Here is a 17,045-nt window from a genome sequence, read left to right on the forward strand (position 1 = left end):
GGCTCGGTAGAAAAATACGTCCCGCTTCCAGATTTGGAACCCTGCCCTAGTTGCTCAGAGGTTTGTGTTGTAAAATTTTCTTTGGGGCATGCTGGCCCTAGAGCCAAGGAGCTGGCCTGTGTAGGCCCTTAAAACTGTCTTGTATCCAGGCTAGGAACTTAGAAAGACAGATATTATTCAGACTAAGTAATGCACAGATTGTTTTTATTTATGCCTAAACAAGATTGAAAGTTGCTTTGAAAAACTTTTATTTTTGAAGAATTACATGTAGATGTGATGATTCTGAAATATGCATGTTTTGCCTATTTAGGTGATTAGAGGAAAAATCTCAATTTGAAAACCCGTTTGAAAATTTGTCAAGTAATAGTTATAGTTTGTTTATTCATTACATAAGTTGATACGTTATCTAACTAAAGCCGTTGTGTTAACCAACCAGGTTGATGAAGACGGTTACAACCGCTGTGATGCAGAGCGAGGACGTCCGCTGTTGAGATGCGACCGTCCCTACGGCATCGCGCCCAACTTCGAGGCGCTGAAACTAACCATCCTATTCCAGGAGTACAGCCCTTCTCCATATGGACTGGAGTTCAAGCCAGGCAGAGATTATTACTATATCTGTGAGTCTTCTTATTGTATTATCATTATTATTGAAAATTATTGTTAAAAATTATTATCAAAGATTATGGTTGAAAATTATTATTATTAAAATTATTAGTAAAAATCATTATTATTGTTAAGATTATTAGTAAAAATTATTAGTAAGAATTATTATTATCATTATTATTATTATCATTATTCTTATTATGATTATTATACTTTCTTGTAGCATCTTAAAGGAAACCCAAGCAATAGTAGGGCCCGAAAAATTGGATTTTGAAAGTCAATTTCTTTATTCATTTCTACACATGATTAATTCAAACAACATTATCGCAGTGTATAGCGACGTCCATGATGCAAAAATATGACTTCATTGTAATGTGAGAACTCACTGAAAATCGTTGCCGGAGTTTTTGTAGGCTCGCAGAACTAAGGGGATCATCGTATGGCATGATTTTGCATGGTTTTAAAATGCTCAAAGTATGAAGTTATTATACAAATGTACGAGATAGTGTTAGTAAATATCACTATCATAAATAGTCTGTATAACGCAAACTCAAGCTGTCCGGGGGGTTTCTCTCCCCTCCTCTTGGGTTGTGAGGCGGTTACAGGGCGGCGAGCGGTCACAGGAGGCTTGATTGAATTCAGGCTATATCATAAAGATTTCAGCATTTTTTTTTATTTCAATATTTTTGTCCCTAATATTGCTTTGGTTGCCTTTTAAGAAAGAAACTTGAAATATGATGGGTGAAGCAGGGATGGACACTGTGGTATACACCTTATGGTGTGGTAAAGAATTTGAATTCTCATAAATCTTTTTTATGTTTCGAAACATATTGTTTTTGTCAGGTTTCTTCTCCTTCTCCTCCTCCTCCTCCTTCTCCTGTCAAATCTTCAAATCGCTTCTTCTCGGTCGTCCGTCAACCAAATTAGCTGAAATTGAGTATGCAGGTAGAGTACGTGTATACCCCTAGACCCTTTTTAAATTTTTTTGATATAAGTTTTTAAAATGATTTTATTGAGGTTTTTGGGTCATTTTCAGACAAAAGTCGCACATTATGGCCCCCAGTGCCGTGGTGTTGAAACCTAAGGACCTGAAATTTGGTGAAGTTGTGCATTGGATATTTACCCAAAGGACCCCATTTTTCTTTTGGTATACACTACTTCAAAATGATTTATTTTGCAATTTTTGGATGGAATTTTTGGTTATTTTCAGCGGCGCCAGCAAGAAGTAGGTCATATTGTAACATAAGCCCTCCTACACTTCCCCTGTCTGGGACTTAAAACCAAGCAGATGCGAGGTAGTAGGTCTACTAATGGTATTACAGAAAGTTATACGTACCTTATGTTACATGGTACGGATGTTATATTTGAGATGTAGGTACCTATAGGAAAGGTGAATACACCTGACAATAAATTATGCTAATCAGGACCTACTTTGCATAATCTATGCATAAAGTTGTATGTCCCTTACCGTACAAGCTGCGGATGTCATCTTTGAGATGTAGGTACCTTTAGGAAAGGCGAACACACCTGACCATAAATTATGCTAATGAGGACCTCATTTGCATGATTTATGCATAAACTTGTAATTCCCTTGCCGGAAAAGCTGCAAATGTCAGAGTTGAGATGTAGGTACCTTTAGGAAAGGTGATCACACCTGGCCATGAATTATGCTAATGAGGACCCCATTTGCATAATAGATGCATAAACTTGTATTTCCCTTACCGTAAAAGCTGCGGATGTCATCTTTAAGATGTAGGTACCATTAGGAAAGGTGAATGCACCTGGCCAAAAATTAAGCTAGTGAGGACCTCATTTGCATAATTTTATGCAGAAACTTGTATTTCCCTTACCGTAAAAGCTGCAGATGTCATATTTGAGATGTAGGCAGCTTTAGGAAAGGTACACACACCTGGCCATGAAATATGCTAATGAGGACTCATTTGCATAATTTATGCATGGAGTTGTATTTCCCTTACCGTAAAAGCTGCGGATGTCATCTTGAAGATGTAGGTACATGTAGGAAAGGTGAAAGCACCTGGACATAACTTATGCTCATGAGGACCTCATTTGCATAAATTATGCAAAACCTTGTATTTCCCTTACCGTAAAAGCTGCAGCTGTCATATTTGAGAAGTAGCTACTTTTAGGAAAGGTGAACACACCTTGCCATGAATTATGCTAATGAGGACCTTATTTGCATACTCTATGCATAAACTCGTATTTCCCTTACCATCAAAGCTACGGATGTCATATCTGACATGTAGGTACCATCAGGAAAGGTCAGGAAACCTGTCCATAAATTATGCTAATGAGGGCCTCGTTTGCATAACTTTTGCAGAAACTTCATAATACCCTTACAGCCAATGCTAAGGATGTCATATTTGCGATGTAGGTAATGGGAGGGGAATATCCTGCATTTTCCCGAATATGTTGCCATTCTAGTTTCATTATATTTCAATTTGCCCAGCTATTATTTTGCGACAGCCCATTTTTGCATGGGGAGGGGTATTGGCGAAACATGCTGTATTTGCTCAGAGGCAAATGACGGCCTTTCTAGTTTCCTTCTGTATTTTTTATTTTTCTCTGTAAATGTTCCTGAGCGAATCTTTCTTAAGTCTTCTTATGTGATTTTTTCTTTAAAAATATATGTACAACTATACAACCCCTATCATTCTTTTTTAGCAGTGCCAAAATGACACTTTCATTTTATATGCTATTTTGAAACATCACTTTCGTCCGTTTTACTCACCTACATTGTATACAATGAAATTCTTCCTTTAGATTTGTTAACACCATCTGAAATCTTCTTCATATCTGATGCCATTTATTTGGTGTCTTCTTTCAAAGGTGTCTGTTTGAGTGATAGCCTTATTTCTCTACCTGACAACTTTCCAATGAAACCTAGATTCCTTCCACCTGAAGATTTGCGATCATAGAAATCCTCTACGGCCTTCAGCCTCTGCATCCTACATTCTGGAACAGTCAATGGTTTGAAATGTAGGGATGAAGGTTTCCAATGTTGAAGGCAGCGAAGTTCCCGGCGAAAAGCTAACTGCGAATATAAAACCACCACGAACATTTCTGCGATTACAGTAATGCTTCAAAGCAACATCTTCAATTCTGGAACACTTAAACGTTAGAAATGTAAGGAAGACAAAGATTTGCAACTGTAGAAATACTGTAAATGCATTTCAGTTCGTGTGTTTTTTATTTTGTGGCAGGGAAAAAATGGAGTGTTCATGGTGGTTTTAAGGTGGCGTTTGTGACAAAAGTAGACTAGGGGGTAGGGAAAAAAATGTTCACGGTGGTTTTAAGTTCGCGGCGAAGAGCTAACCACGAACATAAAACCAACGCTAACATTTCTGCATTTACAGTAGTCCGCCTCAAAGCAACATTTTCAATTCTGGAATACTATAACATTGGAAAAGTAAGGTAGAAGTTTATAACTGATGAATTTTAGATTTGCCATCTTAGAAATCCACCACTGCCTTGAGTTTCATTGTCTTCAATTCGAAACACTGTTAACATTGGAAAATTTAAGTTGCTTTTTATTTATTTATTTATTTATTCATCTTCAGACAAGTGGGTAGCCCCATTCAACTTATTTGAAGTTGATTTCCAAGGGGGCCCACTAAATAAATAACAAAAACGAATCGTGTTACATTCAGTGAGACAACCAGAGGACAACAAGCAATATATACAAATAAACCGAAGCGTCATTACAGAGAACAGTTGTCGATATCAACCAAAAACGTCAACGGTGGAGGTCAGAGGTCAATGTGCGGTCTTTTACAGAGAATGATGAATTCTAGATTTGCGATTGTAGAAATCCGCCACTGCCTTGAGCTCCAGTGTCCTTTCTTCTAGAACACAATAATGTTGAAAAAGTAGGGTGATAGTCTATTAGTATTACGGAGAAGACATTGACGAATTCTAGATTTGCGATTGTAGAAATCCACAACTGCCTTGAGCTCCAGTGTCCTTTCTTCTAGACCACTATGATGTTGGAAAAATAGGGTGATAGTCTATTAGTATTACCGAGAAGACATTGACGAATTCTAGATTTGTGATGGTAGAAATCCACCACTGCCTTGAGCTCCAGTGTCTTTTCTTCTAGAACACTATAATGTTGAAAAAGTAGGGTGATAGTCTATTAGTATTACAGAGAAGACAATGACGAATTCTAGATTTGCGATTGTAGAAATCCACCACTGTCTTGAGCCACAGTGTCTTTTCTTTTAGAACACTATAACGTTGGAAAATAGGGTGATAGTCTATTAGTATTACCGAGAAGACATTGACGAATTCTAGATTTGCGATTGTAGAAATCCGCCACTGCCTTGAGCTCCAGTGTCCTTTCTTCTAGAACACAATAATGTTGAAAAAGTAGGATGATAGTCTATTAGTATTACAGAGAAGACATTGACGAATTCTAGATTTGCGATTGTAGCAATCCGCCACTTCCTTGAGCAGCAGTGTTTTTTTTTTCTTCTAGAACACTATAACGTTGGAAAAGTAGGATGATAGTCTATTAGTATTACAGAGAAGACAATGACAAATTCTAGATTTGCAATGGTAGAAATCCACAACTGCCTTGAGCCGCAGTGTATTTTCTTCTAGAACACTATAACATTGGAAAAGTAGGGCGAAAGTATATAACATAGGAGGCAATGATAAATTCTAGCTCTCCCCAGCTTTAGATCTGTCAGCGCCGTTAAATCTTTGACGCATCGCCAGTCTGTGAAGGTGTTACGATAACATCAGTCTGATGCGTATACCAAAGAGCAGTGATGTATAGGGGAGTGGTAGCCATTATTAATTCTATGTTCCCCACCTCTTGTGTGGTATTCATATTTCACCCTCTATGCCTAGGGAATGAAATATACATTTTTTTGTAGAAATAGCCCAAAACTCCCAATTAAATTATTTGAAAGGCTTGCAATCTATTAGTGAATAAAATGACCTAGCTACAAATTCGCAAGCTACACCTTTACCAAATTTCAGGTCATTTGGTTGTAATAATGGGCACAAGAGCCCAAAATGTACAGTTTGGGATAAACTGACCAAAATTGTATAGAATTCTATTAAAGGCCCCCCAAAACAAAATTGAAAAATAAATACAAAAGTTCTGTTTTAGTTTAGAGAAAATTTATTTTGTTGGAGAACTCGGGCCTTTTTGAAAATAGCTTCAAGTTAGAAAGGATGGCAACCAGAATATGTATCGAACCCTTCACAACTAAATGCCTAATGAATTCTGCCTTCCTTGCAAAACATGTCCAAACACAGGATTAACTAGGATTAAACTGGATTAAGGCATGTTTTGAAAGATGCCATATCATGTTCCAGAATCTTCCCCTTTATTCTTATCTTGTAATAAAAGCTTTTACCTCCCGTAAAAGTCTTTCTTCACCATTTGGACAAATGTGTTTTTTTATGTGGTCACTTTTAGCTCTATAGAACACACAAGGGATGGAGTTAGAAGTGAGATAAGGCCAAGGTTATGGAGTCAATTACTCTAAAACTCTGTGTGGCCCCAGACAGACTAGCTCCACAGGGATTTAGTGTTGATATACATATCACTGGAATACAAGGGTCCTGGAAACTGTTTTGAACTCGCTCTAAAAGGTAGAGACAAACTACTGAAGCAGTCATCCTCAATTGGGGTGAAGCATGATGCTTTTTCAAGTAGCTAGTAGTGCAATGAGGCTTTGCTATAGCTTGCGTTTTTTAGCCAAGCATGCCGGGTCACCCCTACTCTTCTCGATAAATATGTTGGGTTCTTTTACAAGGTTTGACGCTTGAGGCTTACGCCTGAAGCTCCCTCGTATACGGGGCCATAAGCAAAACCAACATAAAAAATGCTTGTTCTGTCTTACCCGCCTACCCCCTTGTTTCAGCAAAGTAAAAACTACCGCTAACACTCAATTTTCTCGCTATCTGAAAATTAAATCCACACAAACTTAAGAGAGTTTACAGTATTCCTTGTTATATACTACAGACCCTGTGCTGTGATCCTGCACATGTCTCCTGTCTATAGCTGCTAATTGGTGCCTAACCCCTGCTTTTCATCAGGATAGATCAGATTTTTAGATAACAAGAACTTCTCCTACCAAGCCCCAAGCAAAAATGTTTCAACAGAGAAGTATGGAATACATGTCATTAACAAGTACAGTCAAACCTGTACAAGTGATCATCTCTACATAAGGACCACCTGGCCATTGATATACAGTCAAACCTGTACAAGTGACCACCTCTACATAAGGACCACCTGGCCATTGATATACAGTACTGGAAGTTTTCATGTCTGGACTTGAATGTAGCCCTGTAACCTTTTTGCCTAATGAGGATTGTGTTCTTCTCTCATCAGCCACATCGACAGGGGAGTATGGGGGCCTGAATGCGACAGTTGGAGGAAACTGTGTGAACGGGATGAAGATGAAACTGTCCATCTGCTGTAAAAGTAGTAAGTATTATTGTATTATATTGTTTGTATTAATTTTTAAAAAGAATTTAATGTTAAGATAGATTAGCATTAATACTGTATTGTGTTATGTAAGGATAACATTGCCAGGAAAGCAGAAAATAAATACAGTATTCGTAGATGATAGTATAAAGATAAATAGAGCAATTTCTGTCATAGATTTGGGTACCTCATCGCAGTGGCAGACACCTCAGTCCCAGTGCCTGTAGTACCAACAGTAATCACTGTTGGGCGCTGTTGTGCTACTCTGTGGCCCTTGACAGTTTGACCGTCCGAAGTAGGACAGTGGATAGCTCAAAGAATGCAACTTATGTAATTGTTTGTTTGGATACCAAATCGTTAAGTTGTAGTACCAACAGTGATCTCTAGGGGGCGCAGTTGTGTTACTTTGTGGCCTTTACTTTGCCAGGTGTCTTGAAAGTGTGACTGTCATAAGTAAGACAGCAAGGAGTTCAAAAAGTGCAGCATGACTTTTTGGATACCAAATTGCAGTGCAGTCCCCAATGCCTGTAGTACCAACAGTGGACACAATGGGGCGCTGGTGTACTACTTTGTGGTCTTACCTTAGCCAGGTGTCTTGACAGTTTGACCATCATAAGTAAGACAGCAGATAGTTTGAAAAAGTGCAACATACATGATTGTTTGGATGCCTGTAGTACCAACACTGTGGGGCGCTGTTGTGCCATCTTGTGACCTATACTTTGCCAGGTGGCTTGACAGTTTTTACCACCATATGTAAGACAGTTGGTAGCTCAAAAGTGATCGTTTCTCTCCTCTCTTGGTTCTTTCAGACACTACAGACACTTCTGTGGCTAACACGTTGCACCTGGGTGTTTCTTGGTTCTGTGGCTTGTCTATCGCTGCACTCTTCTTTAACATGGCGTCTCTCTCTCCCCCCTCCCCCCCAGCCACAGAAACACCCAATGTAGTGGAGGAGCAAACCCAGAGAAGATCGCCCCCCCATATACCGAGTAATCGCATCCCAGGTAAGGACGCACTGTACACGCTTTCCTATGGGTTATTCCATCTTCAGGTCACGAATAGGGGACGCTTTCAAAACTTTCTAATAACTAAGTTTTCACCGTCACTGCAAAAGCCGCACACCATTTCTTTTGTATGAAGTTAATACTTCTATCTTTAGTCTTATCACTGCATGCGATAGCTTGTCTTCTTCTTATCTTCAGAAGTGTAAACTATTAGAAATAGTCAGTTCAGTGTTAAATATGATGGCGACAAATCAACAATTTTAATTTATCGTATGCTGTACGTTATATCGCGGTAGGGAGAAAATGGAGTGTTGGCGGTGGTTTTGAGTTTGCGTTTGAAACAATAGTAGCTTTAAAGTCACACAATGGAAAGGCTTTTTGCGGTGGTTTTAAGTTTGCAGTTAAGAGTTCACTGCGAAGACTGTGAACATGAAACCACCGCGAACATTTCTGCATTTACAGTACTCGATGAACTCAAAGACACACATGTACTTGTCGTATATGACAACATTGTCATTGTATACTGTAGCTGCATTTAAGTTCAAGGCGATTTGATTTTAGGATAGGGAGAAAATGTAGTGTTCACCGTGATTTTGAGTTCACAGTTGAAAGTAAGAGATTGGCAGACAAAAGACAGTAAATATTTTCGCAGTGGTTTTAACTTCGCGGTGAAGAGTTCACCCCAAAAATCGTGATCATAAAACCACCTCCAAAATTTCTGCATTTACAGTATACAAAATGAGCAACTCTCGGCTGAAACCTCTTTTAAACATGATAAAAATACATGATGTACATTTTGTACAGCTAAATATAGATATCCAGAAATGCAACCTCAATGAATGCTACTTCTAATGCCGTCGGTCGTGTTGTACCAACTTTTAGTCCTTTTTTTACGACACACTTTCCTATATCTCTCGCCGATGGTGTGGCTCTTGCCACCACCATAAACTGACTCTCTTTACTTTCGGTGTCAATAAACAAGTCGTAAACCGTGTCACACCGGTTAAAGTGCTGGGAGAGATCGCTCGAGCGATCGTACGTGCTGACGCTTTCGAGATCAATAGAACAGTATCGCCTCCGGGCACAACTGCAAATAAGGAAGGTGATTTTCCTGCGTTTGATGATAAGAAGGTTGTGAATCAACAGGGAGTGGAGTCATTGACTTCTTAGAAATGTTTCGGGGGAGTTCAAACCGTTCATGTTCGTGTAACGGAAAAGATACGATCTTTAGAGTCGCGTTGTGAAGTTTATGCAGCCCTTAGGCTAAAACGAGGGCACATGATTTATTATTATTCAACACAAGCATGCGAGATTTTCATAACTTTTAACTTTTAACTGTTTCTTGGAAAAGGATAGATTTGCAATGGATTGAAAAAGAGGAACAGATAATTTAGCCTTTCAAAGTTTTTTTTTAGTAGTATTGCATGATTTAAATAACTTTCTACTAAAGATTAGGTAAATTTGTAGTCTACAGTAACTGTACAATGTATATTGAAATTCTAGCCTGAAAGAAAGTTTGTGTTTGGTTCAAAATTTGTATAATGTATATTGACATTCTAAGGCCACACCAATTTAATTTCTTGGTTAACAGATTTTTTTCTAATTTTAGCAGGTTGGGGTGAAAACTTGCACCCTGTTCACCCCCTGAAACTGTGTGCACCAAAGTACAAACTTTCCTCTGAGATTCTGTTTTCCTGTTGATTTTCCAATCTAGCATTTTTTTTAAAATTCCGTTAACCAAGAAATTAAAATGGTGTGGCCTTCGGTAAACATGTAGTCTACTGTACAGTGTATATTGAAATTCCAGCCTGAAAGAAAGTTTGTGTTTGGCTCAAAATTTTTACAATGTATATTGAAATTCTAACCTGAGAGAATATGTATTTGGCTCAAAATTTGTGTGAACCAGCCTAGCAGATACAATAGGGTTAGAGATTAACTCTCAACGTGTCAAGAGCGATGAAATCTATGCCTTAGAATTAATGAATAGTTCTAGAAGCATCAACATGTCTGGTTGAAGTGACACTAGAGTGAACATTGCCACGGGCTAAGATTCTTGTATGCATACAAAGTTTCTCGGCTCTATAAGATCAATCCGTATGTGCAAGAGCCTCCAGTATAAGGCATAGCCTGGTGAGTAGAGAGCTCGGTTTGCATGTACGTAAAGTAATATGGATTTGAGTCCCCAACCAAGTCGTAATTTAGAAATACTGTAAATGCAGAAATGTTTGCGGTGGTTTTATGTTCGCGGTTTTCGCGGCAACCGTTTCACCGCGAACTTAAACATTTTTGTCCAATACTGTAGCAGTATAAAAATATAGAGCTGTCACAAACTTAAAACCACCCCATTTTTGCCTTAGCACGAAATAAAAACCACGCGAACTTCAATGCATTTACAGTAGTACATATGGCTTCTATGCATAGCACTCAGCACTTAAGAGTATAAGTTTTACACACGCAAGCGGTGTTACTAGTGAAATGGCCTAGCCTCCACTAGGCCTTCCTGCGGGGGTATGGATTGTAGAATTCGGCAAAAAGGGGAATGTTTGGCCATGAAAGGTTTACATGCAAATGAAACCGAATGGTGGCCAGACTCCCCTGGCAAATATTCTCGTTATAGCCGGTGTAGTTTTTTTTTTTTTTTAGTTAGTCTGGTAGAGACTAGAACCCCTGTAGCATTGTTTGAGGGTGCATAATTGTGTGGCCCAAGGGCTAAAGAAATCAAGATGCCCTTCACTCTGTATTGTGTAGAAAGAATTTCTGACCAAAGTCATGTTGGCTTGATTATATGGATGACATCCGCGCACATCATTTTCCGTGGTTTCCACACACAAAAATAAAGCAGCTGCAAAATGATAGAATATGTGCGGTATGTGCGGTATATTTTTTAGAAATATTTCAGAAAACTAATACTAATGCCGTAGAATGCCAAAGTCAGAGAGGAACTTCCGAAGATGTGAAAGAACAAAAATTACAAATCTATCATTCTGTATACCATGTGTTAAGTTTTGTTCTTCCTGTCCACGTAGATTTCATACTGAATGCGACATTTTTGGCCAAACGTTTTTATTCGCATACTCACACCAGTGTTTGGAGGTTTGCAGAGGCTGTCATCCATGTAATCAAATCAACATGCAAAAAAACTGCTATAGAATTTATGTGTAAAGTCAAGCTTATAGGAACAGCCTCCAGTTCAATTATGGATTTCCAGTTTAATTTGGGACTACCTCAAACTTAAACCCAATCTTAAACCCAAATGGCTTGCACATCTGGTAGGTAAAAATGAAGTTAGAAATATGTAGCAGCCACTGATGACCCCCTAGGGATTAACCCAATTCTACAGAAATCATCAGAAATTGAGATAGAATTCTGCAGAATTCTGAAAACTTGAGCCAGAATTCTCGGAACTTGAGCCAGAATCCAGAACTTGAGCAGAATTCAGAATTTATCTACATGCAGGAAGAGAGAGATGATGTGCAGAAAGAGAAAATCAAGTTGAAGGAAGAAAACACCAATTTGGAGGGTTTAAGTGTTGGAAGATATAATTCTGCAGAATTCTGTCTCCAGTACTCAAAACTCTGTAGAATACTGTTCCATTTCCCAGAACTCTGCGGAATTCTGCAGAAATCTGGCTCAATTTTCCAGATTTCTTCAGACTTCTGCAGAACCGGGTTAATCCCCAGGGGGTCATCAGTAGCTGCTACATATTTCTAACTCTATTTTTATCTACCAGATGCGATATTGAGCCATTTGGGTTTAAGATTGCTGAAATGTGGGAGATAGTCCCAAATTAAACTGGAAATCCAAGATTAAACCGGAGGCTGTTTAGGGTAAATATCCATTCAAGTGTTGTACGTCCATTCTAACAAATATGGTATTCTCCTTCCAGATGCTGATTGGTCAGAAAGTAGCGACACAAACAATGAAATAAGCAAAGAGACAGCCGTCCCCAGACCGGACTACGACTTCAGCAGAACGAGCAGCGCCCCGTCATGGCTAACAGGGAGAGCGGCGTCGTTAACCGCGTCGATATTCACCGTTGCGCTAGCGTGGGCTCTAACTAGACTATAGCCTGACCTCGCAGCGAGAGATGAATTTACAACAGAGTCAATTATAGAGGGAGTAGGGATAGGAATGACCAGGGAACGCTGTAAGGGGAAATAAATTATCGGTCAGCTTTGAGTGTGTTTTGACAGATAAAACCCTCCGCAATAAAGCGATAACATCGCGGTGTCAAGAAAATGGCGGGGTTAGGCCAAAACTCACAAGGGGAGGGGCTGAAAGGCTTTTTAACCTTCTCCCTGCTGCTTTAACCTGTAACCAGTACAAATTTAGTACCAAAAGGCTACTTTAGCACAAAGAAGGTAAAAAAATTTTTTTTTAAGGAATTCAAGAAAATTTTTGCATTGAAAATCACTTCCAATAAAAAAAGGGGATATTTACTTTCTAGCTTGCCCCTGCAAATTTTTGAAATAACCCAAGATTGCTTTTATAAAAATCCTACGTTATTTCATTCGTCATGATTGTTGACGAGATTTGTTAAAAGTGTTAACAAAATTATGAGATACAGTGTAAAGAACATTATGGGATGCCATTTTTACAACTTGCAACAATCAGCGTAGCAAGTGTTAGGCAGAGGTTTTCGGCATGGAATTGCCATCAACGCAAATGAAGTTTTAGTGGAATAATAAAAAGATAGGACAGGTCTCTTTCAAGTAATACACGTGCTTGATGTAGATGGCTGACAATTTCGTTTTGGTACGTAAAACTTGATTAAACCAATAACTTATTGTTAACCAAAAATGGGGGTGTAGTGCTACCTAAACAGCGGACCCTGGTCATTGAAAGTAGGAGGGTATGTGTGGGTTTTTTTGGTATCTCAGAGTAGTAGATAACTACAATGATATAACTTATTCCTTTCTATTTATATGAAAAGGAAGAAAATAGATATGTTTTGGATCTAGTAACAAATATTGTTTACATGAGTAAACGTATGTCAAAAAACCCCTAAACACCCTCTTGTAGACATTCCTCAGTGTGCAGTGATCTTGTAAATAGTCTGTAAATTGTTGTTTCAATGGTTTGTATATTGGTTGTAAGTATAAAGTGCAGAGAGATCTATATTCCCACCATTTTTGGGGTGAAAATTTGAATGAAGTAGTTTTAGAGAATGGACAAGAACTGTGGTTTGTTTACATGTATGTAGATGTATAGATTGAAGAGAAGTTAAATATGGAAAGGATTTGGAGTAGATTTGCATAATTTGAACTGATAGCATATTTGCAAAGGATCAAGGGAAGGACTCAGACAGAATCTCATTGGTTGAAAATCATGTAACAGTTATGTTTTGAAAAGTAAGGTATGTCAGGATTGGTGACTTTTCTTGGGAACGAAAATTGTATTGGACATGTTATGAAGGATTGTCATGTTTATATAATAAATGTTTCAGTTGTAGTTACATTGTTTTTCACTCATACAGTTGTTCTAAATACTGTTTGTGTAATTTCTTGCTTAAATATGGACCAAAGAAGCAACCAAAGCTGGTTTCAAACAAATAGTCTACTTCGCAACCCCTACCACATATATTCATTTTTTTCTCAAACTAAAAGCAATAATCTTTTTGCTTGTTTTTCAATAGATCATAAAAGATATCATATCTATTCTGAATGAATATCTATATTCCAACAAGGTATGTCCTGGCAGTGGTATGGTATTGGACATTGATTCTTGAGGATATAATAATTGCAGAAAATATGAATGTATGAATAGTGCCAAGATCTGATGCATAGATTAAACAATAGCTTTTGCAGTGCAATGTTGACTTGAGCATTATCAAACCAAGGAAGGGGGCAAATCGTGTAACAAAATTCAAAGTCTACGGTTCAACAATTTCTTATTTAAGCCAGCGTACATATAGGTTTAAAAAAAGACGGCAAAGTTATCATGATCGTGAAATACCTATTTAAGGTTGTAAATGATTCTTGGTGTTCTTTTATCTTTAAAATTTGTTTCATTTTGATCGATATATACATAACGTTACAGTATACAACTTGTAAATTCTGCCACGTAATGGGATAGTTACATAATACATGTGCTAGTACAGCTTGATTAAGTGTTACTTGCTTTTGTAAGGTCAAACAGTGAAATTTGGTTGTTTTGTTTTGTGTTAGACATATTTTTACTGTTGCAGCAATATGTCAAGATTTTACTGAATTTTACCTATAATTGTGAAAAACAATGGGTGTCAATGTGGTTTAAGCTGTCTATACTACCTTTATACTGCTGGCTTTATACAATATATATACTGACTTTCATATCATGCGATATATCAAGTTAGACTTCAACTCATAGTACTGCCCTTATTATGGAGGTAAAATTTTACAAAATGATGTTCAAATTTGCAAATGAATACAGAATCAAATACAGTTCAATGCTTTTTAGATTGCAATGATATTATAGATATCAAGACGGCTGAATATTTGCAAGTCCGAAATTGTCGTGTACATGTATATGATCGTTGTCTGTGACAACAAGTAGAGGTAGATATTTCGATGTTTGTAAAGTATTTCTATATGTATTTCTATCTGCAAATATGGTCAATTTCTTGTATCTTCGGTTGCGAAATATGTGAAAATTATAAATGATGCCATGAATGAAAACTTTTGTGTTGTAGTTTTTGTTGTGTGAACGATTCTTGCAATATGTATGAAAGAAGGCATTTTTTTAACCTCAAGTCTGCTAAGGTAGCCAGTTGGCACCAAAGTTGTTTTGGTCACAGGGTTAGGCAGCAGGGAGAAGGTTAAGTTGTTTGGAGTCACAAAATTTGGTACAAAGATTAACCTTTTCCTGTTGCCCAACCATGTAACCAATAAAATCGGGTGTCAAAAGGCTACCTTTGTACAAGGAAGGTTAAATTTGAAAACAGTGTGATTAGAAGAGGGTGGGGAGGGGGGTCTCATTCTTAATTGATATTTTCACCAAATAAATCGTATTCAGTGCATGCAGTAACAAGACCATAGCATTGCCCAGACAAAAGATACAAAAACTGGAATTTCTGCTGCAGTGCAAAGGTCACCAACCAGGGGGCTCAAAACTGACAGTAACCTTCGTTTTCCCAAGGCCTACCCACATACCAACAAGCTGCTAGGGGGCCCAAACCTACACCACTTCTTTATTACATCACAGGCTATCTGCCACAAAAAAATCAAGATCATAGCACATCCAGATCAAACGATACGAAAAACGGAAGTTCTACTGCAGTACCAAGGTCACATACCAGGGGGGCCAAAATATCGACCTTCATCTTCTTCTTAACACCTACCCACATACCAAAGGCCATTACAATCCATCCAGACGTAAACACAAGCAAACACACACACACAAAACTATATCTCCCATTTTTCATGGAGCTAAATATCATGACAATCCACCCAGGGGTTCTTGAGTTATGCTGACTATACAAATATCCACAAACAGACAGACCCAAAGCAACCTCTATTTTTCATAAAAAGAATGTTTTAGGTTTTCCTTTCCCTTGCTAATATCATACAGCGAAACCTTCAGAATCATCATTTTTTTGTTCTTTTATTACCAATTTGGGAGCATTCTTATACTTCCATTATTCCACTCACAAGTTAGATAAGTCCACCCCTGGCGTGAGGACTGAGGTGAAAAGCGGGTGCACAACGCGCCCAGGGCGGCCATGTTGTGTATGAATGGGCAGTAAAGCATGTAATCTGTACTTGGTTATTTCCCATGTCAGCACGCGGAGTAATTAATCACACAGTACCTGGACTGAGGGGGAAGGGGCAGTCTCAGAACAACTGTTTTCTTCAAAAAGAAAATTTCGTGTTTTGGACTGAGAAGGGAAGGGGCAAATTCATGACACCTTTTTTCTTCAAAAAGAAAATCAAATGCTTTGGAATGAAAATGAAGACGCAAACTCTCTGTTTGTTTGTTTTTCTTTCAAAAGACGCTGTCATGATTTTGAGCTTCCATGAAACTGCTGATACTTTTCCATGGACCATTTAGTTTTATGCAAAACCATTGGCTAAATTTGTCAAATATCAGGGGTGCCAAAGAATACATACGAATTTTACGGAATACATACGATCCATTACTAGAAACATACGATCCGTACGGAATACATACGATCCATTACGCGGAATACATACGATCCTTACTAATTTGCTGGCCATCGCGCTAGCACCGTATCTAGCTTTGTCTGGTCCTCCTAGTTGGTCTAAGCCTACATCAGTCTTAATTAAGTGCAGCTTGAGATTTTTAGAGTTTAGCCGGATCGATGGGATACGCCATTATTAAGCTCTTAAAAGCCAAGATATCGTACGAAGAACTGGTTATCCCGAGTCAGCCATCTTGAATTTGCCGCCGGTCACGTGATCCAGGCACATTTCTCCAAATTAGTAAGGATCGTATGTATTCCGTAAGGATCGAATGTATTCCGTAAGGATCGTATGTATTCCGTAAGGATCGTATGTATTCCGTAAGGATCGTATGTATTCCGTAAGGATCGTATGTATTCCGTAAGGATCGTATGTATTCCGTAAGGATCGTATGTATTCCGCGTAATGGATCGTATGTATTCCGTACGGATCGTATGTTTCTGCGTAATGGATCGTATGTATTCCGTACGGATCGTATGTTTCTGCGTAATGGATCATATGTATTCCGTACGGATCGTATGTTTCTAGTAATGGATCGTATGTATTCCGTAAAATTCGTATGTATTCCGTAAAATTCGTATGTATTCGTTGGCACCCCTGAATATACGTTTCTGATACCTGAACTTTGGTAATGTTTATATTCAAGGTTCAGGATTTAGATTGTATGCTTTATGAAAAAGATATAGTGAAGCAAAAATTCATGATCAGTAGGTCCAAACAACCGGAACATATCCCAGAGATGACCGTTCTCTCGGCTCTTGCGAATGATTGAACGATGTAATAGACGCACACCTA

At 38.3% G+C, this 17,045-nt stretch overlaps 1 protein-coding gene across 2 annotated transcripts in view; it reads left to right on the forward strand.

Moving 5' to 3' along the window:
- Window positions 1–14,726, forward strand: part of LOC136425327 (ephrin-B2-like) — a 93,357-nt gene extending 78,631 nt beyond the window's left edge. The window contains exons 3-6 of one of the 2 annotated variants that reach the window (XM_066414176.1): window positions 437–617; window positions 6,971–7,066; window positions 7,993–8,070; window positions 11,957–14,726. In XM_066414176.1, coding sequence (XP_066270273.1) covers window positions 437–617; window positions 6,971–7,066; window positions 7,993–8,070; window positions 11,957–12,138 — 537 coding nt within the window. In that variant the 3' untranslated portion in view covers window positions 12,139–14,726. The remainder of the gene's footprint in view (window positions 1–436; window positions 618–6,970; window positions 7,067–7,992; window positions 8,071–11,956) is intronic. The other variant, XM_066414177.1, reaches the window with a different exon arrangement.
- The last annotated feature ends 2,319 nt before the right edge of the window (window positions 14,727–17,045 follow it).

Source organism: Branchiostoma lanceolatum, chromosome 19, assembly GCF_035083965.1.
Source record: "Branchiostoma lanceolatum isolate klBraLanc5 chromosome 19, klBraLanc5.hap2, whole genome shotgun sequence".
NCBI lineage: Eukaryota > Metazoa > Chordata > Leptocardii > Amphioxiformes > Branchiostomatidae > Branchiostoma > Branchiostoma lanceolatum.